A 23,959-nucleotide genomic window follows, 5' to 3' on the forward strand; every position below is an offset into this window, starting at 1 on the left:
TCTTTCAGGTCTTCTCCCTGGCAACTGACTTGCAGGTCATCGACATAGAGCATACCCTGGACTGCAGGAGGCAGTTGTTTTAAAATAGAGTTAATTTTTATACTAAATAATGTAACACTTAATACACTTCCTTGCGGAACGCCCTCTTCTTGATGGAACATGTCAGAAAGTGTATCGCCTATCTTCACATGAAACTTCCGATCTTGTAGGAAATGTTTGATGAATATCGGCGTGTTTCCTCGTAAACCATTGTTATATAGGTCACAAAGGATACCGTATCTCCAGGTGGTATCATAGGCTTTCTCTATATCAAAGAAAATGGAAACATAATGATTTCTTCTAACGAACGCTCTACGGATACCTGTTTCTAAGAGTAGAATATTATCGATAGTTGCTCTTCCTTTTCTAAAACCGTTTTGATAAGGGGAGATACAATTATTTGTCTCTAAATAATAAACCAGACGAGTGTTGACCATCTTTTCAAAGAGTTTGCAGAGGCAGCTAGTAAGGGCGATGGGACGGTAATTTGACAGATTAGTAGGGTCTTTTCCCGGTTTAACAATGGGGATGACAAAAGCTATTTTCCAGGCATTTGGAAAGACTTGTTCCTTCCATACTCTATTAAAGAGAAAGAGGATGGTTGCCAATGACTTGGAAGGAAGATGTTTCAGCATAGAATAGGCAATATCATCTGGACCAGGACATGAATTTTTTGTCTGCAACAGAGCTCTTTTCAGTTCAAGCACAGTAAAATCCTGATTACATGATTCAGTGTTGGGAGAGTTGAAATTTATTAGTTGTTTTTCAATGCATTTTTTTACAGAAAGAAATTCAAGAGGGTAGTTACTACTGTGTGAGACGGCTGAGAAACTCTGTCCAATAACGTTGGCAATTTCTTCCCTACTAGTAACTGTTTCACCACTTGTCTTTAAAATGGAAAGTGTGTGCTCTTTGTAGATACCGGACGCTTTCCGGACTCTCTCCCACACCTTCTTACTCGAAGTTGAAGAGCTAATCGAAGACACATACGAGATCCAAGAATTCTTCTGACTTTTCCTTCGCACCTGCCGAGCTTTTGCTTTAGCCCTTTTGAATATTATGAGATTTGATTCTGAAGGATATTGCTGAAAAATTCTCCAAGCTTTCCTTTGTTTTCTGATGGCGTCCTGGCATTCAGGATTCCACCAGGGCTTTGGGTATTTTGGCTGTTTTACCGACGTTTTTGGTATACATATATCAGCTGCTTGAATAATTTTATCTGTAATGATCTTCACAGCCTGAACAATGTGCACATTCTTTATTATTTCTTCAGTAAAAAGAGCATAATGTAAGAAAGAGTCCCAGTCGGCTTTGTCCAACAAAAAGCGTGGTGTTCTAGGTATAAACACACTCCTATTTCCTGTAATACTTATGATAATAGGAAAATGATCACTATTATATAGATAATTCTCGACATTAAAGAAACAAAAAGGCAAAATCTGTGGAGAAACAATAGCAAGGTCAATGGAGTGGAAGGTCCTTGTTGGCTGATGAAAATAAGTGCTTTCTGCGTTGTTAAGGATACAGAGACAGTGGTCGTGGAGTAGCTGTGCAATTTGCTTTCCTCGTGGGTTTGTGTCTTTACTACCCCACAAGGGATTGTGTCCATTCACCGACTAGAATAAACGGAGCTGGTAGTTGGGCAATTAGATCCTCTAAATCTCTTAAATTAATGTTCTCATTAGGCAGGATGTAAATACTGCAGACAGTAGTCAGTGTTCGAATGCTCAACTGTACTGCAACTGCTTGGAGAGGAGTATCCAAAGGGAGAGCACTCGAAGGGCAATTAATTGAGGTGAGTAGACAGACACCACCACTTGCGCGTTCACTGAATGTCTTATCCTTTCTTGTCATCGAGTATCTACGTAGCTTTGCAAAATTACCAGGTTTGAGGAATGTCTCTTGTATCACTATACAAATAGGTTGATATTTATTAATAAGTTGCTTAATGCCATCAATACCCTGATAGAAGCCCCGGCAGTTCCACAAAATGAGAGTAGCCATTAGGAATGTTTATTGCTTCGATGCTGTTTCTTTGTTTTGTGAGGTAGAACATTTTTCGAGAGATCTCTGCCTCCATCTGTTTCCATCTCAGATTCGATAAAGTCTGAAAAGGTCCCTTCAATAGAGCTTCGGCTTGATTTTCTCTTTTCTGAGCTTTTGATTTTCTTTTTTGAACTCTCTGTTTCTTATGTTTTTATTTCTCGACTTTCTATTGTCTGTTTGGGAGGAGGTAGAAGAAAGACTTTTTCTTTGTGATTTGTTTTTGGTTCAGGTATCTTCTTCTGTGTGCTATGCGATGTTTGTGTACTTATTGACCGATATGATTTAGTGGCTTGTGCATAGGAGACATTTGCTTTTGACTGACCCATGCTAAAAAGTTTCTTAGCTTCAGGATAGGAGATTTTTCTTGTAGTCTTAATATGCTGTATTTCTTTCTCTTCTTTCCACTTAGGGCAGTTTCGTGAGTATGCTGGATGATTGCCATGACAGTTTGCACATTTTGGATCAGCTACACAATCCTGACTTTCGTGACCTCCTGCAGAACAGCGAGCACATGCCAGGTTTCCCCGGCATGCGGCCTTCGCATGGCCAAACCGTTGACACTTGAAGCAGCGCAGTGGGTTCGGCACGTAAGGTCTGATGGGGCAATTCAGGTAACCTGCCTTAATGGCTTTCGGTAGCTCTGGAGAGGAGAAAGACAGAATAAGATGTTTTGTGTTGACGAGTTGCTCGTCTCTATGGACTTTTATTCGGCGGACACCACATACATTTTGCTCGGCAAGTTCTTTTGAAAGTTCATCCTCAGACTGATATCAAGTCTATTTCCGAAATGACACCTCTTGACGTGTTCAAAGACTTATGAGAGGATACAGTAATAGAATGTTCCCCCATTTTGGTCATTTTTAGGAGAGAGGAAGATTGTGCATCAGATGTAGTCTCGATGAGCAGAGATCCTGAACGGAGCTTTTTTATGTGTTTTGGCTCGCCTGCTGAGGCCACAATATGCTTATGGATGAAGAATGGTGATAGATTTTCTAGCTCACCAGTGATAACTAAGAACTTTGGACATTTGTTTATGCTAATTAAGGTCGAAGTACAAATTCTTTTAGCAGCTCTAGAATTTTTCGTATCCATATGGTTAGGAGAAGAAGTTAAAGTTTTCATATTGAAAAGAGAGAAGGTTTCGGCGAAAAACGATCGAATCAATATGGCGGCTGTGTTGTTTGTGCTTTCACGAGGACAGAAATCAAGTGTGCTAAAGAAAATGCTTTAGATCTGTTGAGTGAGCAGCAACTTATATCAAAGTATAGGGTGTATAAGGATCCTAGCAAGGGGAGCCGACACATCATCTGTGTTGTATCCAAATTAAGTGCACTTGTTGCTAGTGGACATTGATTTAGCATTGTGTTGATAGATTGCTACCTAATTCAGAGAAATATGCATGGATGCACTGCATCAAATTATTCATATTGTTCCAGAAATAACTTTAGTATGTTCTATTTCGCGAGAAATGAAGAAATACGAAGAAAATGGGTAATTAATTCTTGTCCATTAGAATAGATTCCGATCGCAAGACCGTGCGCTTTTGAAGTAAGTTCAGCTTCGTATGTTTTCATAAATGTTAAAAAAATAAGTTTCATGTTTCAGCGAAATGTGTATTATCATTTAAGTATTGCTAATTAATGACAAACTGATTTATATGTACAAAATGAATATCAGAATGTGTATAGTCAATACACAGATACCGATGGCGATAAGTAGATGCTGATGTGATTTTCTTTATTGTTATTATTGCGAAAGGACAAAGTTTAAACAATTATATTATATATTTGATTTCAATTTTGTGTGTGATTATAACTATGAAGTGCACTTTTTATTTCAATTTTAATGCGGGATTCATAGTTTAAAATCGTATGTTATTTTTTGGCCTTATTATATTGTTGCCAAATCTGTCAGTCAGCCTCCAATGCAAAAAAAAAAATGTAAACATTGGATAATATGATTGAAATTATGCATTATATAATGCTTCTCTTAAAGTAACATAAATATATCATATTTATATTCATTTTGAAGAATGTAAGCATCAATTTAGGTATTTAACGAATAATTTTGACTGTATTTATACATCATGTAGACTATATTTCCAGCTCTTTCATTTAACTGTAATTGCTGTCAATTTATTTCCAATGTATCAACATAAAATATGTTTTAAAATGCTGTACAAGCTTAGTCAGTTATTCTTAATTTAATTCAGACAATTTTTATGTGTAATTAAACTAATTTATTAATATATGTTACTGTAATTTACTACTTTTGATTTTAATGTTTTAGAATTTGCTAAATCAAGTTTATTTTTGTGTGACCTTGCAGAGGCACCAATAATAAATCTGTTTTGGCTTTCACTGCTAAAGTTTTTAATGAAAAAAGTATTACTGATGTAAAAGAATGAAAAAATGATATTTACTTCCTAATCAGTGCCTTATGATATTGCAATAATTTAAAAGGCTTCTTACTGTTTCTTAAGTTGCATAACGTGTTTTCATAACTTCTTGTCATCTTTATGTTTTATTCGTCTATGTTATCAAATAAATATAAAAGGTATGTTTCTAATTCAAAATTCTTCCTTTCATAGCAGTGTTATGTACCATGATGTGATATGTGTTGGCGTTTATTATATAGTTATGAACATTAGAGTCATTATAGAGTTTTATGTATTTATTAAATATATGTAATCTACATCATTGTGTATTATATAATTTTCCTTTTAGAATATATTACATTGTATTTTTTGAGTTGTTAATAGAACTAGGTACATTTTTCTCTTCTTTTGCTTTAAAAGGTCTTTTGAATCACTTTTTTTTCAGTATGCACGTAAAATTTACTTGACCTATATTTTTCACATGTATATGATTTACGAGGCGTATTTGGAAACTAAGTACCGTTTTGAAAAAAAAAAATAGTAAAACAATTTTTTCGAATCCAATTTTATTTTTACATGAAAATACATGTCTTAAACTATTTTTCAACATAGTTTCCGCCAATAATCAAACACTTGTCATAGCGGGTGACCAGTTTTTGTATACCATCGTCAAAGAAACTTCCCACCAGCTTCGATAACCACGACTCCACAGCATTTTTCGTGTCATCGTCAGATCCAAAGTGCTTGCCACCAAGCTCGCGCTTCATGTGCAGGAACAAGTGATAGTTGGACAGCGCCAAGTCCGGGCTGTACGGTGGGTGATCGAACTGCTCCCAATGAAACTGTCGAATTAACGATTGAGTGACACCAGCAGTATGGGGCCGAGCATTGTCATGGAGCAACACAATTCCTTTATTGAGCATTCCTCTTCGTTTGTTTTGAATGTCACGCCTTAGTTTTGTTAGTCTCACAATATCGTGCCGCATAAATGGTTTCACCTCTGGGAAGAAATTCAGTAAGCAAAACGCCTTTCCTATCCCAGAAGACAGTGCACATGATTTTTTGTGAGCGACATTGTCACTTTGAGCTTTTGTTTTTTCAGAGAATGAGTGTGTCTCCACTCCATCGATTGTTGTTTCGATTCTGGTGTGAAATGACACACCCAAGTTTCATCACCTGTCACAATTTGGTTTAAAAAGTTTTCTCCCTCATCACTGTACCACGTGAGAAATGTCAGGGCACTACCAAGTCGCTTTGTTTTGTGAACATCAGTGAGCATTTTTGGAACCCATCGGGAACACAGTTTGCGATAATTCAAGTGATCAGACACAATTTCGAACAAAACAGTACATGAAATTTGTGGAAATGCCTCTGAAAGAGTTGTCATTGTGAAGCGTCTGTTATCATGAATTGCTTCATCAACTTTCCTTACTAAATCATCGGTTACAACAGAAGGCCGACCACTTCGAGCCTCGGCGTGGACATTTGTTCAACCTGCATTAAACATTCTTACCCACTTTCTCACCATTCCATCACTTATCACATATTCACCGTAAACTTCTATCACTTGACGATAAATTTCGGCTGGTTTAACATTCCTTGCGTTCAAAAATTTAATCACGGCACGAATCTCAGAGTCAGCGGGAGAACTAATTGTCTTAAACATTTTGAGTGTGCACAGCAAACTGAAAACACAACATAGAGCAACCAAAATGGCGACAATTGAAAGTCGGTGAACAAGAAAGACTAGTGCGCATGCGTGGGATGCCTACCACAGCGCTGCAACGGCGCTAGAATGAAACGGTACTTAGTTTCCGAATACGCTGCATATGTGAATGGAATGTGTCTTTCAGGTTAGCTGTTTTCATAAAGAAATTAAAATAAAATAATACCTTTGAAGAATTTCCATAGATAAAACTTTGAAACAATAGCGCTGAAAAGCCAAAGATGGCACACCAAACGTGAACTGCAACCCTAAAGAATGGTTACGAGGAGTCAACCTGCACATCTGGTAGCTCTTTCATTGGTTATTTCGAAACAAACGCAACTTCCGACCACGTGACAAACTGCATCGCGCATCAAGTAACCTCTGGCAACCCCTACGAGTTCGACTGGTAGGGAAGTGTTTCAAATAAATACGAAAAATCACTCGTTTTCAAAAGTGATCGCTAATGCTGGATACAACGATCGCTGTTTGAGCGATCATCGCTGTTTCAATTGAATGAGGCCTTAAAACACTACTTTTACCATATTTTGTATAAAATTTTCAGACTGCAGCCGACAAACTTTCATTATTTTAAAAATATTGTTCAATAATGAAGACATGCTGTTGTATCATATAACGCTCCATTTTCACAAACTAATCCACATTAATCCTAAACTCTCAGCTTTCAAACTTCTCTTCTTTCAGGGTTGCCAAAATCTTAATGCAAAAATGCCACCAAATTCAAATCTTGCGTTAATTTTGGGACATCTTTTAGTCAAAAGATGTTTCACTTCATTTGAACTACACTACTCTGGGCAATACAACTTTATACATTTCTTTTATGTATAGTAATGCCATCTTGCTGTATGGAGACTATTGCCATCTTACAACCAAATTCAAATATTGTATGTTTCATGCATGAGATATGAATTTCCTGTGCCTACTCTGAACATAGTTATCAGTTTTATCACTAACATAACTAGAAATAAAACTGCACCATAAAATTTATTGCTCCAATTCCAGTTCATCAAATAATTACCTACGTGATTCTTTTTAATATCTACAGCAGGTGTTGTTTTAACTACATGGAAAAAGCTGCATGTTGTCAAAACAAGAAATGCTGTCAACTTGTGTGATAATAACTAGTATCCTACACATCTAATAATAACTGCCAACAAATGCACCGTAATCTACAAGAAAAGTCATATTATAACCATCTTAAATTTAAGTATGATGTGCATACACAAATTAATATTTCTTATTACCAAAAAAAAAAAAGAGCAAACTAGAAATCGAAAATTAATGATGTTTACTAAATAAGCTAGCAAAAGTAGTCTATGAAAATAAATTGTAATTCAGAAAAATGTCACAGAAAAAAAAATCAATATTTTTTTAATTAAGAGTAAAAATCATACACTCACGTGAATCCTTAAAAGTCGTAATAACTAATGTAAAACCATTTCCGTCCTGGGTCCATTTATCCGTCACATACTTAAGAGTTACAAAGTTGCTCTGAGTATAGATGGTCCCAATATCAGCTCTTGTACTGCGGCATGATAAGTCTGCCTACAGCAGCATAAATAATCTTATTAATATGAAGACTGCCTACCGCAGCAAAAATAATCTTAATAAGTCTGCTTGGAGAAGCATAAATAATCACATTAATAAGCATGAAGCATAAGCAATCTAAAATTTGATTAAATAAAAGTTCATCAAAATTATGTTCATCAAATTTTCTTTTAATTTATCAAATATTTTTTACTTGGTAATTCTAATATGTATATAACTGAAAAATTTTTAAATTATAAATACTTGTGAATCTATAGTTTCAATGCTATTCAATATACAAATGCATATTTCAGATTACTTAAATGCAAAGTAAACGTTAAGAGACATTTTCTGTTTATGAAAATTCAGTTTTTCTTATATCACATTAAATTTTTCTTGCTGTTCAGTTTAGAACTAACTTTTTAAAAATATTTTCCTAGTTTATACTACTGCATAAAATGCAGTTTTGAAATAAGGATTAATACTTAAAATTTGTACAGACTATAATTGACCTCCATGGGACATCACACTATCACGTTGTATTACTAAACTCAGAACCCTCTTTGGAAGCACAAACAGTGTACTAAAAAAGTGGGTCCAAAATTTTTTACTTAATCATTAAGATAATCATTTCCAATTATACTTCAAATGTTATCTATCGTATACATTGTTCCATGCTTCTAAACTGAATTAAACTAGTCAAAACACAAAGTGGATGGAAGGGTTCTATTCTTAGTCAAAGATAACTTAGACTGGCAATGGATCCAAGATTTCCTCATGAGCTGATGAACATTACCACCATGCTTCGATGATTAAGGCCAATTTTACCACAGTTACAGGTATGAAATGTGCCCTTCCCAAATACACTACAAAAAAATTCAGTGTTCATTTGAAATGAAAATGAATGATGCAAACAAAAAATCATTCTGCATTTGCTTTTTGCTATAACATTTATATAATGCTAAATTTATATCCTAATTATTAAAAATGGAAATTTGTCTGAGTGTTATCCAATCAAGAAGATGCCAATTAACCCTCTGAGCGCCACGACGGGCTTTATCCAATCAGGAAATTTTTTGTAACTTATAATTTAAGATATTTTGCTTTCTTACTTTCTTTAATAATAAAAATGTCATCGTAATGAATGAAAGTTTATGAAAATACAGATTAAAATAAGTAAATATACAAATTTAGCTAATAAAGGCTGTTTAAATACAGATCTTCATGACAGATCCAAAAATCTGCACCGCTCAGAGGTTTAATGTACTAATTTGAAATTTTGCATATAAGTAGGCAGGTATATGTAGAAGCTTGATCATCATCTTTGTAGTATCATAAAAGATTTGAGGTATAGCTGTATCTATTGATAAACTGACAAGCTTCCCCCCCCCCAATTTGGAATCTGAGAGAGAACACTTTAAGAGAGGATACGGGGATCTTCTAACTCTCTTTCCCTACAACAACCTCTTGAGAAAATTTTCGTTCACCTTATATTTTGAATGCCTCCCTTGCCATACAAACAGTATACGTTAATAAATACCTATGTCTTCTCCGGGATCCGAACCCGGACACTTCTGTACAGCAGTCAGCGTAATTACCCACTATACCATCTGGGCAGCATCAGCAATAAATTCATTAGAACACAGGCCATTAACCATTTCAAATGTCAATCCTGTTCTTGAGGAACATCTGGAATACTGCACAAGCAGTTACACACGAAATATCTACAAATTTTTAACTAACTCTGTACATTGAGAAGCAAAATTAGCGCTAAACATATATAATGCAAATAAACATTTAGGCTATTAAATGATAATTTCTGCAACTTTAATTTTGCTGATTGTGTCTTTAGTTCCTTGGATGAAGTTAGATAAAATAGTTAATTTTTACTAAAACATTACTGAGCATTTATTTTTACTCTTCTATTAATTATATTGTATGCCATTTCAAACAGTAATTTGATTCTAATTAATAATTATTCTCAATATGAAGGTTATTTCCTCCCTCTTTAACAGTGTGTCTTCAAAGTGGAATTGGAAAAATATCCAGCTAGCAATTGAGATGTCTGGAGTTTGAATCCTGGTGAAAGGATTGCTGCTTTTTCATGTTACTTGCTCCATGATACATATCTAATTGCTCTATAAATATAATTAATAACCATCCAGTGATATAATAATTAAACTAATATTTAAATAATTTCTCTAACACAGATTACAAAAAATTTTTAATATGCATAAATGCATTGAAAAATAATTTTACCAGCATTAAATAAAACTTAACAGCTTACAGCAAATAAATGTATGACCATAAATCCATAATTCAGTTTAAGTACAATATACTGCAGAAAGCAAAACTGAAATAATAGTAGTAAAATAATAAAACAGTGCAATGCAAAAAGCATATAAAATGTTACCTTGAAAAATAACAGCCAGAAGCAAGCATAACTCAAAACTAAAACAAAAAAATAAACTTTATAAAAAAATTAAAACATTTTAACTTCGAAAAAATGAGGAAATAAAATGAAAGCAGCAGAAAATAGTAAAATATTACATGCATGAAAAAATTTCTTTGAAAAACAATGTGGCATAATGATGCATTAATTAAAATAAGAAAAATTTCATATAAAAGAAAACATTTATTTACAAAACAATAAACAAAATACCAACATATCATAATATATAAAAAGTAACCAGAAGTAAAAAGAAATATGTTAGGCAAATAGTAGCAATACATAAGAGAATATACAAAGATTGACGATAAAAAACATAAGCAGTTTATTACAAAGCATAAATAAATAAATAAATAAAGAGACTCAGTCTTGCTTAGATGCATATTAATATTTTGAAAGATTTTGTTTAACATACGATGCATTCTTCTGTTCCAGATAACAAGTACAAATGTGCCCTTTTTATAATTAATTAATTTAATGCACATCTTTCAGACTGCATAGGAAAGGAGAGAGAACAGTTTTTTTTTATTTTTCTATTTTTATTATTTTATTGTAAAAAAACATTTTCTACCATATACGGTAATTTTTTAAAGAAGAAGGATACATTCTTGAAGAATATTTGTACTATATATATAAACATGAAATTTGCACTATATATATAAACATGAAATTACCATCCTTATTTTTTAATAAAGTATAGAAAATATTTATTAAGAGTAAAATTTCATTCCTCATTTTGCATCATAGTCTGAACATTGCAACTGTTGTAATATCAGACTTTAATAGCTTAGTACCCAACTATCACAATTGTACAAAATGTGACAGTCAATTTTGCTAAAGAGATAAACTATCTCTGAAACTCATAGTGATACCTATTCTACTTCACTTTCATAAATTAATAATCACTTATTAACCTTCACATATGTTCATCCCCCAAGAAATTTAATATGTGGCCTCGAATTTTGCTTAGCAAATATTAAGAGAATATCATTAAATAAAATTTATTGGCTCTTCTATTTCGTATATTAAGAAACCAGTCTTTTTCTGCACTTGATATCTTTTGCAACACCAAGAGCTGATTAAGTACTGTTCCATTACACACGTCCTTCTCCATATACAATGTCTACTTATCCCTGTCAGCACCTATATTTATCATTAACTTGAAATTATTATTTTATACAGACTTTTGTTCAAGAGTTATTAACTTTCATTTATTTTCTTTTTTTTTAATATCATTAAGCTTTGATTTATATAAAACAATTTTCATCCAATTTATATTATAATTCTGATCATACATTTAAAATATTTCAGCTTTCCGATCCCCTTTTTAGAGCTCTAGCACTTTTCCTTTTGAAGATTATACATTTTAAGATATTAAAAAGGAAAATGTTTGTTTTCTAAACCTTTTTTTATATGCAACTCCTTCAACTATAAATTTAAAATTCATTTAATGCCTTTTACAGAAAGCATAAAAAGTTTTGACAAATCAAAAACAAAAAATAGGTATTGCGATATTGAAGTCTTAAGGCCAGGAAGCTCAGCTTGGGTGAACCTGGTTTTGAGTGAATACTTATGTGATCACTAGTTAGAAGAAGCAATCTTTCCATAGCCAAGTACTATTCTTAGAGGAGAAGCCATAAGTTAAATTTAAGTTGATATACATGTTACTGGCAATATAATAAAAATTAAGACATTGCATAGAATGCCTAGGCATTCTACGCAATGAATACATATGTAGAATGCTGAAAATCAGAGGTCAAAGCATGAAATGATTAATATTTCACATACTTCCTATGTATTCTATGCAATATTAAAAGACAAATGTGTAATTAATAAAACAGTCCCACAAACAATGTTTCTAATGTCACATGGCAACACACAACATTTGATGCTTGCCTCAGATGGACCATTCCCATTTTACAATAACACTATTCTGAATTTGTTCGGCAAAAACTCTAGCCCAATGATTCTCAACCTATTTTGCCCCATGCACCACTTTCACCATTCACAGAAAATCATCCTCCCTTCTTTTTTCCAGAACTTGAAAAATACACATTATATTTATTTACATTATTTTTTACTGTGTTTTATAAATTAAAAACAAAAAGTGCATAAAACATTGATTAATATCAAAACTTCAACAGTAGTTTCTTATATTCATAAACTAAAGCTAAATACTTAACAGCTTAATAAAATGCCTTCACTATCCTCCCCTGAAGCTACTAATTCCTTCCATTTAGAATCCCTGCTCTAGCTCATACTGTGCTTTATGAAAAAGGGAACAGCAGAAAAGGATGTGCAAATGGCAAAATGACTTGTAGTTGTAATTCTACGAAGAACAGTCTAAAGTTCATATCAAAGCTGTAAAACACAACATTTCCTTACCAAAACTACTTACTTAAATTTAAAAAGACATTAAGCCATAGCCAATCAGGTAAGGAAAAGTTATGCATGCATAAATATATTGTTGATCCAATAAAACCATTGATTAAATGTCAGTTTGTGTTGGCTTCACTGCGATTGATTGATTCTTATGAAAAGCTAGCACAAAAATGAAAGTTAGAATTTTCAGGCAAAATACTTAAACCAGTTTTCTTGACAGAGCAAGGTCTGATTGGTTAGCAAAAAGCTTAGTTTAAATCTCTTATGATTGAAAATCCACCACGTAAATTTAGCATTAGTGGAAAATAAAAATAAAAGTGAATTATCCTTTTAAGAAAGGCTTTAGTGCTATTTAATTCTATATTACAGCCTCTGAGATATTTTATAAACTTCATGAAGTTCAATTGGCCATTAGCACACAGAACGTTTCCTAACAGAATGTTGAAAGAGTTTTCATCTAAATATAGAACATTACTCATCATGATACTAAATCATACATTTCACTTACCTTAGTACAGCATGTTGGAGGGGGGGACAATATTGAAAATATATGTTGTTGTGAAGCCTATGGGTTTTTTTTTTTTTTTTTTCTGAATTTAATTCCCAGTGTCAAGACACTTTATGCATTCATATGCATCACTGGTTTCCATTAAACATATACAACAGGTTGCAGAAATGGAAGCCTCTTTGGTAAGCATGTAGTTGATAATAGGGGGGAAAACACAATAGACATGTTGATCAGAATGTTATATAAAATTATAAAACTGAGTATTTCTGGGGTATCCAGAGTTGGGAGATACCATGGACCCAAAAAGCAACAACTTTCCATCTAAATTTTACAAATTCTTCATGATAAATCTTAAATCCTTATAATTATCTTCCACTAATATCGCAGACTTGGATTTTCAGTTGTTAATAAGGAAATTCTAAGCAATGTTTTCTAAAAATCAATCATACAATACATTTTTTTAATATTTGTGCATAAAGCTGAATAATTCCTCTTTCTTGAATTAACACATTTCGATTTTAAAAGCTCCTTAAGTTTCTTGATCTTTATTTTTTAAAACTGCCAACAGTAAACTTTGAAGAGTTCTCTGCTCTTCTATAAATATTGTACATTTTGTCCCTGACTTCACTTTTAGAACAAAAGTTAAACACTGTTAGATTTCTGCCTTCAAATCTAGTTCTGCTTCTATATGCCAAAGGTCATACGATACTGAATGATCAGATGATCCAGAAAAATTGCAATATGAACGAAACTTCAAAGGAATGATTTTTAAAACATAAATAAGTTGGCACCAATGAAAAAGCAAACATTTTAAATTTTTCTGCAAAGATTGAGCTCACTTAGGGAAAATAGCCTATAGCGTCCACTTGGTTCACTCCTGTGTGAAAACTGTAACAGTAACTGCACAGAAGAAGGGTTAAAAGTACAATTTATTAACTCTTTAAAATTTACAATGTGGCAACTCGATGCTAACAAACTATGCTTAAGTGGTAACTGAAATTTAAAAAAAAAAAAAAAAAAAAACTAAGTAAAGATTTGAAGACATGTACAAGTCGTCAAACTAAACTACAGGGCTCAGAATAATTCCTGTTTCTTAAACCCTGTCGAAAAGTAGTGGTAACAAGCAAATGCAATTAAGCCATGCAAAACCAGCAATAACTCTGGAACAGAGGAACACTTAAGCAATAGAGGTGATGGCAATAGCCTAACTCTCTTTCTTACTGAACCTCACTTTTTAACCTCTTTCTTCAAGGTAGAATCTGCATTCCTTCATGCGTGCTTCCAAATTTAAATATTCTGGCATTGATAATTAGAGGAATGAAGGCTTATAGAAAAGAATAACAAATTAAATAAAATGGTTATTTAAAATAAATATAAATCCCTACATGCCAACTCTAGTACCCATCTGATGCTATAGGGAAGAATCAAAATTTTTTAGGACAATGTACAAATTTGCTTTTATATGAAGACAGTCAATTATCATTATATTTCTGAATATAAGCTGATCTGTGTATATGCCAAGAGTAGGTTTCTTTTTTAAAAATGTACTCAAAATACAAAACCTGTATATAAGCTGAAATGAAAATATTCTTGTAACGCTCAAACATGTCATCATGAGGATGAAACTGTTGCAAGCAAATAAAACAAGTGGAATTTTTTCCAATCAAATCACTGTAAAGTAAGAAGTGAGATGCCAACAATGATTAGCTTCAAGTCTGCTAACCCTATCTAAGGCTTACACATTTATTCCATTCTTTTGTTGTCTTGTCTTGTACATAATCTGTGGTATCAGTTAATTTTCTGTGCCATTTCATATTTTGTCCCAAAGCTGAGCAGGAAGAAAAATTCTTATACAACAAATTTTAAACTACAGTTGATCACATTCGCTGTGCTTGGCATTTCTTCATAAATGAAAAACAAGTTCGAGAGTTCAAAGAAAGTTTAGTTTCAGAGAAAACTGAGTGCAAATTTTAGCAACAGATCTTTCGTTTTGCTGATAATGCAAAAATTAGCAATATAAACAATGTTGAAAATAAAACAAATCTTAATAAAATGAATAACTCGTTTTATTCAAAATAAATTTTTTTGTAGCCTTAAGAAATATACACTAAGGAAATAAAAGTGTGACATTTAGTGATTTATCGCGTGCACTCAGCTAACAGAAAAATGCCTAAATTACCTGCAATTTCAGCAGATCTGTATATAAGCCGGCTCCCATAATTTGAGTTTAGGAAAAGTTATAAAAATTCTCGCCTTATACATGGAAGTATAAGGTAAAGCAATCTTTTCTTTTGCATAAAATGAGGTACAGGTTCTTTTATAAAAGATCATGATCATAGGGTAAGGAAAAAAAAAAAAAAAAAACACTGTGTTTGACAAAGATATAATTTTTGCCAATGAAATGAGATAAAATTATTACATCAGTCAAGAAAATAGCTTATCGTGGAAAATAATGGCTTGTTTATGGTAAAAATGGAAATTAGATTTGCTAGTTTAAGCCATAAATTCATTATAACCTGAATCAACTCCAAACATATGCAACTGGTAAGGAAGCTGATTGTCAGAGGAGACCAGCTGTTTTCATAAACTTAATAAAGACATATTTTGCTTTGCATAATTATGTTTAGTATATATGGGACACCAACTGTGCTGACACCTAAAGTGCTGGATTTAGTCCAAGTATAGCCACTTTCTTATAAATGAATTTAACAATATTCTACACACTAACTTTCATGATTTACTTATCTCAAAAACATCATGTAAAAATATAAATTTCATTTTAATGTATCTGGAATTTGAAGAGTCAAATAATTTTAAAATACTTTGTTTTAAAACAAATATTTTGAAAAACTTAAAAAAAAAAATAAAAAACACTTTACCTTATAATTGCCAAATGCATGTGCTCCATCAAAGATATAAAGATGATCGTTGCAATCCAAAGCTAACCTTTCAAACCTGAGCATAAACCGTTGCAGTATAGTATCTGTCTGAAATGTAAGGACGCACTGTAAATTATCTTCTCCGTCTGACCGTAAAACTGTACCATCTATTTTCTTATACATTTGAAGGTTGCGTTCTTTTGTGCATAATGTAGATATATGATCTAGAAAAACAAATTACGAGTCAATAAATATATAAGGATGTTAGGTTTACCTTCATTTTTGGCATTAAATTCATTTTCTTTCCAACTTTGCTATTTCACCTTGAAACTGATTATTTTTAACTTGCAGCTTCAGCGCAGGTTAGGCTTTATTTTTTGAGTGTAGTTTCTACTACTTGGCTATTCTTAAGATTTTATTTATATATATATAGTATAAAGAAGAAAGTTTTACAATAAGCATTTTATACCATTTTTCTTATATACTTTAAGATCACATTCTTTTGTAGGTAATGCAAATATATGATAAATTTGATATAATGCAGATATATGATCTGAGAAAACTGTACTCTTTTGGTATCGGAACAAGATTCAGAAGTGCATGTATCTATGCACATGTATATGGATGTATGTGTTCATGTATGTATGTAGGTAAGTACATACATGCATACATTATGTGCGCATGTGCATATGTTATGTGTGTATATACATAATATATATGCACATACACACATCTGAATCCAATCCCGATAACAGGAGAGTACCGAAAAAACAAATCATAAGCTCAATTAAATATATACAGTCAAAAGTCTTTAATCCGGACTCGTCGCGACTTTGGCGATTCCGGATTCTCGATTTTTCCAGATTATAGATCATCAGTTTAAATCTGGTAAGATGGCATGCAGAAATTATAAAATTAAAAATATGAAACCGTAATTTATGAAATAAAGAACAATTATGATCTAAAGGGTATCAAAATTTACAAAAAAAAAGCTTAATATTTATTTGTTTACTTTATTAAACATTTCTTTCAATGTAAGTTGTTTAAGGTGCTTCGTTTTATGTGATAATACTTTCTCTTTAATTCTATAAACAGACATAATTTCTTGTTCAGTGTCAAAGTTCCGCTGTTCAAGTCCTATAATTGCTTTGTTGAGAATACCGACTAATTTGTCAATCGAAATTTTTTCGTTTTCAATAACCTCTGTGTCACTTTCTTCACTGTCGGAAGCGAATTATAATGACGAGGAATTTTATTTAAATCATATCAAAGACAGAGTACATCGAGATGAAATACTACATTTAGTAAGAGATAATAAGTCAAATAAAATAAAAACATCTGTTCTGAAGATAAAGATAGTGCTGACTCCAATTCATTGTGCGCCGCGGCGTTCCCCCCACCCACCCACACACACACACTGCTGCAGAGCAGCATGAAATTGATAAACAGATTTTGGAATGGTTAGAGAAACAAAGGATATGCCTTTATCCATTTTTTGCAGCGATTCCACTTTTTGTTTAATGGACTTCGAAACATACTTTCGCTTTGTAGATCCTTTACATATTAGTAAATATATATCGGAAATTCTACTTGACATAATCGAAAGTTCAAGCTTACTTTTATAAAATTGCTCTAACAGTCTACAAAAAATAATAAACCGGATCCAATTCAAAGATTAAGGAACAACGCAATCTGCAACATTAACTGAATTAGATAATTTTAGCTTAGCTTATACCGTCCGTTATACATTAAACGCACATGCGTAAACGTATTATGTGCATGCACACATGCATATTCGCAGCAGTAAAGGTCTTACATGCATGCGTAAATGCCTATGCGCAAGCATCAACGTGACACATGCGCAGAAAGTTTGTAGCTTTGAGGTCCGGATTATGGGTGTCCGAATTAACGACTTTTGACTGTAGTATGAAAGAATACAAACATACTTTTATACAATCAACTGTATTTTATATTCATACAAAGACTTTATTAGATGTTTTAATACAGCAATAGGTTCAACTTTTCCAATACTTATATCTTTTAAATTTATAACAAACAGCAAAGTATATTTTTCCTGTCAAAAGGAAATTAACAATCATTAAAATAAAACTAATTATTAATAACTGGTAAAAGTTATAGTACTTATGTATCTTCCTGTCAACTGTGAAAATTGGCAGAGATCTTGCCAAAAATTATGCAGTGATTCCGGTTGGAGATTAAGGGAATAGATTGCTCTTTATTCAATTAGATAATCAACAGATACAAGTTAGAAATATGGTATATAAAAACTTAAATAAATATGAGCTTCATTTTTTAGATTATCTGACAAAAATTCATTAAATCTAGCAGCAATTATTTTGACAGTCAAAAACCCTCAATGAAATATAACAGCAAAACTTTCATTTACATGGCAATGCATGGTTTATGCAGATGAACTTGATGCAATACAAATTCATTTAAATAAAATTTAAAGGGTGTCCTGCCATTCTAAGATAACTTTTATTGCAGCATTTTGACAAAGCTCCCATTTTTCAATGTTCTGAGTACATGCATTAGTATCAGTCCCACATCTTTGAAAATACAAAGAGAGCACAAAGTCCGAAATCTATAATCTTTGGATCTTTGGCAATTCCCGATTTTAGAAATTTCAGAATTAAATACAGTCAGTTTAAACAGTAAAATAATAAGCATAAATTACAAAATTTAAGATATGAAAGAGTCATTTATAAAATACTGAAGCATTTATGACATTAATGAAATCAATATTTACAAAAAAAAAAAAAAGAGAGCTCAGTATTTATTTATTTGTTTTATTAATAGCTATTTCAATGTAAGTTGTTTAGGCTGCATCTTTTTTGTGTTAATACCATCTCTTTAATTTTATAGGTAGATATAATTTCTTGTTTGGTTAAAAAGCTCCATTGTTCAAACCGTGTAATTGCCGTGTTGAAAATTACCACTCAACTGTTAGTTGAAATCTTTTCATTCTCCCCAAAAACTTATTTTTCACTGTCATCATTATTGGTAGTTTGGTAGTGACAGCTTTTAGATTTAACATCTACTACAATGTTTGCTGTCTGTTAGTTTATTGCTGATTGGGACCTTTTTATCGGAATGGAAAACTTCTGGTATATCATCATTTACTATAATTTCTTCATAAATTCTTTAATTGGAAAATTTTGCCTTCTGTAGCATTTAAAATCTATGGCAAAATAAAGGTGCTGTTTCAACTACTTTTGAAATTGCATTTTATTAAGCTCAAACTGCACCAACTCCATTTTTTCTCATGCCAAAACTGCTATAGAAGGCAAGCAGCAAATATGCTTTTGCTTTGCAGATCTTTTGGGAAGAATTATGAAGTTTTTTTCAACATCATTACAAATTCAAAATTTAGTTTTGATAAGATCGCTGTAATAATAAATGCCTGCAAAAAATAATAATATAGATCATATCAGTTAAGAAATTTGCTAGTTAACCAAATTTCTTCCAAAACTAATTTTTTCTCACTTCTCATTGTTATGCCACGAAAAGAAAACCAGTCTTAGAAATTCCACATAAATATATCTTAGGGATTCACCTATTTTTAGATCATACAGAAAAATATTACTCCTTCCTGCCTCCAAAGGCTGAATGTGTGATTGCTACTAATGTCAATCAATATATTGTCATTGGCTACGTCATGGTTCCCTAGACAGCAGATATTTGAAAATAACGTACAAGAATCTCAGTCAACCCATAAAAAAATCACTTTTATGATTACTTTTCTACTGCACCTGATATTCTCCATTCCTTATTTTCAGGAAAGGGGGGGGAATCTTTAAAAAAAATTGCTGGTGGTTCAAAGGTTTGGATCATTTCAAATATTGGACATCCAGATTTTGGACTTTGTTCTGCATGCTGTTTTGTAAAACCCAAGTCCCAATTTTACACTGCTTTTGTAAAAGCTTTTACCACTGTTTGGCGTTTTGTGAAAGACTGGTCCCAAATTTTAATCCTTTTATCAAAATACTAGTGAGAAACAGATAAATAGCAGTTAACTCACAATTTTCTTGCAAAACTTCTAACTTGCCTTACTAAAGGTTACTGCCTTAACTTTTAACCTGTATACAGAATTGCATAAAACCAAAGTAAAGCTCTTATAAGTTTGTTAAGATATCAAGTTTATCCATTATTTGAGATAAATTGCATTGTTTGTCAACATTGTTAAAAGTGGTCAATGGCAAAATATACTAAGTACCACAATTATTTACTGTCATTCTTAAAAAACAGGCTCAGTATTATTCAATGAATCACGGTATCTGTCTTTTTAGGCAAAAAAGAAGGTAACTGTAACATGCCTGAACTGTAATGAAACTATTTATGAAAATAAGTGTAAAATAAATTTTTACTAATCAGTACTTTTTATAAAATGGCTACTAAGAAAATTTGCCCATAAAATTAATTGCAAAATCTGTAGCATTCAGATTCTGCAAAGCAGCATCAAAGTTGCATATTTGTTGCATCCATTCTATTTATTCATCTTTTTATACGGAAAAAAAAAAAAAAAAAAAAAAAAAAAAAACTATAATATTCTACCCACTTTTTAAAAGTAACTCATCTAAACTTCTTGTCAAAACTTTAAACTAGAAAAGAATTTTGCAGATATCAAAAATTGGATGAACACATACATCAGTAGTAAAATCTATGACGAGTAAGATAATTGTTGATCCTGATGCATGTTTTTACCCCATCATTAAAAAATCACATCAATGATATTTGAAATAGGCAGATTTATTTAACATAACATCTTCAATCTTTCTTTCAGAATTGATTAATTCAAAGTTGATCCAATGATTCTCAATTAGATTGAAGTCGGATGAGTTTCTAAATCATTAAAGAAGAAGAATTTGATGCTTCCCAAAAACACTCAAATTTTTAGTATATGGGGGGGGGGCACTTAGTGTAATCTCTGCTGATTTGATATTCTGCCACCTAATGTGGCTACAATTGTTTCACCAGTTCTGAGACATACTTTTGTCAGTACAATTTTTACCTACTTAATACAAAGCACCTATTATTGGATTTGCAACTCTGTATAGTGGATACAAAGACAATCCCAGAACACATTCTTTTTGGGTGTTTCAAAGTATGAATGATAATCTTTGTTAAAAAAACACTTTTATAAAATGATTCCTTAAAAATTTTTGATAAAACACTTTTATAAAAAGATTCCTTAATAATCTTTGATAAAACACTTTTATACGATTATTCATTTACATAGCACGAATACCAAGCCCTAAAAATGAGTAAAAGTAAAATTCTTAATCCCCAAGCAAAATAATTTTCAGTCAAGCAAACTGACTCTTCTTCATCTGGTTTATTAAAAGCTACTATTCTGAAGTCAAAGTTTTAGAGCCCACCTCTAGAAATCTTTACGAAACTGCAGAATCTTGCACAAAACCTCCAAAATAACCATACTCTTTTTGAAAATTACATGTGCCAAAGGTTTTCTTTTGACATTTTTAAACAGACTGGTAATTTTCAAATTTTTAATATTTTGGTATCAAGTCTGGTAGTTTTTATACAGTGGCTCACAGTTGTTTTGACACACTTGTATTTTCAAAACCTGCATACGTCTTATTGAAATGTAGAATCCAAATTTTTTCCAAATATATTATTTGCCATAAAATAATCTGGCAATTACATATTATCCCATCGACCATGAAATTATCACCAAGCAGTGCAATTTAGTGTCAATTGTGGAACATTGAATGAAGTAACAGCACACTCATAATATCTGCCCTTTCCTTTGATATAGCCCCAATTGATTCCTGATAAGCCACGTTTTGTTTGTATTAAAGGATATAAACTAATATCTATTGCTGTTTCTCATTTAGAAAAAAATGACTAAAAATTGTAACCTGCCTTCTACAAAACAGTATGTTTATTTTCAGGATTATAACATCCGATCAAAAAAAGTATACATTGATCAACATAATATGATCAGCTACATATGGTAACAAGACAATAACAGATTAGAAAAAATATCTGTGGGAAGTTTGTACTCGTAATGTTCTAAATACAGCTTCCAGTAAAATCAGAGGGCCTAATAAAATAGTAGAAACCAACGAAAGTATTTTTACAAAGTAGATCAAATACTGATTCTTTATTAAATAAAGAGGAATCAATTCCTTCAGAATTATGCAGGATCAACTGGTACAATTTTGGCATTAACTCTGCCAACTTTAGTAATTCGATAGTAGACAAATTTCAAGGTTGAAGGTATAATATACATGTACAAATCAGTAACTCGCCTAATAATTCGAACACTTGAAGCTTGAGGATGTTTTAAAAGATGAAGTTTCTTGTCTTTTTTTAATCATGACAAGAATTACTGTCTGCATTTGGAAAAGAGTTTGTTTAGCGAAATAATGTTAACAATTCTATATTTCAAATGAATGTGCCAAAATACTATAAATTAATGACCAATTCTGTTTGAAATTTAATTTATGATTTTAAAAATGATATAAGAATTTAAAATATTAAAAAAATGTTGATGCAGAGCATTCAATTATCTCTGGTGCAAAATGATGACAGCTGTATGGAATTATTCAAAATGCACTGAAGTCTGCAATGCATTCCAAACTAACATGAAGGAATTATATATTTATCATATGAAAAATCAAATAAAACCAAAAAAACCTAAACATAATTGCACTTCATCACGAAAAAAGAATTAAAGGTATGCATAGAAACAGAAACACAGTAAGTAAAATATAATCACAAGTTCCTTCTTTACACACATAAAAAAAGGGGGGGAACTTTAAAATAAATTAAATCGGGGCCTGATTTATTATCATTATTATTACTAGCATAATCCATTCAATGTAACAAAAATGCAGTTCCGGAAAACGGCTATGCATCAAATCATCTTCCTACCTTGACCTAGGACAAAAACTTGCAAGTATTAATTACTTTCATCAATTTAGCCAATTTTGCAATAGATATAAAAAGGGCAAGCAGAGAAAAGAATATCAGTAACATAAATTAAAGAAAGGGATAATAATAAGTTAAAACATTCCGATGGTTACTCGGCAAATATGATACACAACCTGGACCACTCAAAAATTAGCATTACTTTTATAAAAATTAACAAATTAAAATCAGCTATATCAAACTCAGTTTCTGTAAATTGTGTGATAGCATACATCCCTTGCATTAGTTTGACAGAATAATATAGGTAAGTATAAATTTCTCTTCCAATTTGTTTTATGAATATTCACAATAAAAATTTTAAATATAAAACAAAAACTATTATATATCAACTTAAGTGTTAACTTAGATAAAAAGCAGCAGTTATAACTTTTAAATTAATTTTAAAAATTAACAGGGAAATAAAATTAAAAAAGAAATGACATCAAATATTATAGAGTGAACTTTACACATTTATAAAAATGTTTTTTAAAAAATTCAAAATCCAACGGCAGACCACACAATTCAATCTACTTTAAAGTATTTATTTTATCACTTACAATACTTGTTTTTCTCAGCAAATGCACCATTTCTGCATAATAATAAGTTCAATAATAAACATTGAAGAATTACATAACACCAATGATCTCTCTGTACACTCGCCATTTTGACAGGCCATTTAAACCGTGAATTTAAGTGAAAGTATTTTCATTGGGAAACAGAATTAAGCTCATAAACAAAAACCAACTCAACTCGAACATGAATTTCTGTGTTCGCAAGTCTCAGATTTTTTGCTCAAAAGCTGAAAACTTATTTAAATTCTAAACTTATGGAATGGCAAAAGATAAGAATAAGTAAATAAGAAAGTAATAAGTAAAATTCATTAATTTTCTTGCTTTCATAAAATTAGCCAAAGGTTCAGTAGAAAACATTATTTGGTTGTAAATGAATGCTCAGAACCTACTCGATTTTATTGGCAGATAAATGTGAAAGGTATGTTAAAATTAAATTTTATATCTAAAAAAAAAAGGAATAAAAAAGAAAGTCTGAAATATCAGATTTTAATGGTTGGCAA

At 31.7% G+C, this 23,959-nt stretch overlaps 1 protein-coding gene across 2 annotated transcripts in view; it reads right to left on the reverse strand.

The window, feature by feature from the left end:
- LOC118203760 (uncharacterized) overlaps nt 1–23,575 on the reverse strand; it is a 39,649-nt gene extending 16,074 nt beyond the window's left edge. For both annotated transcript variants that reach the window (XM_035376049.2, XM_035376048.2), the window contains exons 1-3: nt 23,445–23,575; nt 15,934–16,157; nt 7,589–7,733 (exon numbers count right to left, since the gene is read on the reverse strand). In XM_035376049.2, the coding sequence (XP_035231940.1) occupies nt 7,589–7,733; nt 15,934–16,157; nt 23,445–23,550 (475 nt within the window). In that variant the 5' untranslated portion in view covers nt 23,551–23,575. The remainder of the gene's footprint in view (nt 1–7,588; nt 7,734–15,933; nt 16,158–23,444) is intronic.
- Nucleotides 23,576–23,959: the final 384 nt, after the last annotated feature.

Source organism: Stegodyphus dumicola, chromosome 4 (genome assembly GCF_044657685.1).
Source record: "Stegodyphus dumicola isolate Sdum_Otavi_A_Nest chromosome 4, ASM4465768v1".
Taxonomy (NCBI): Eukaryota; Metazoa; Arthropoda; class Arachnida; order Araneae; family Eresidae; genus Stegodyphus; species Stegodyphus dumicola.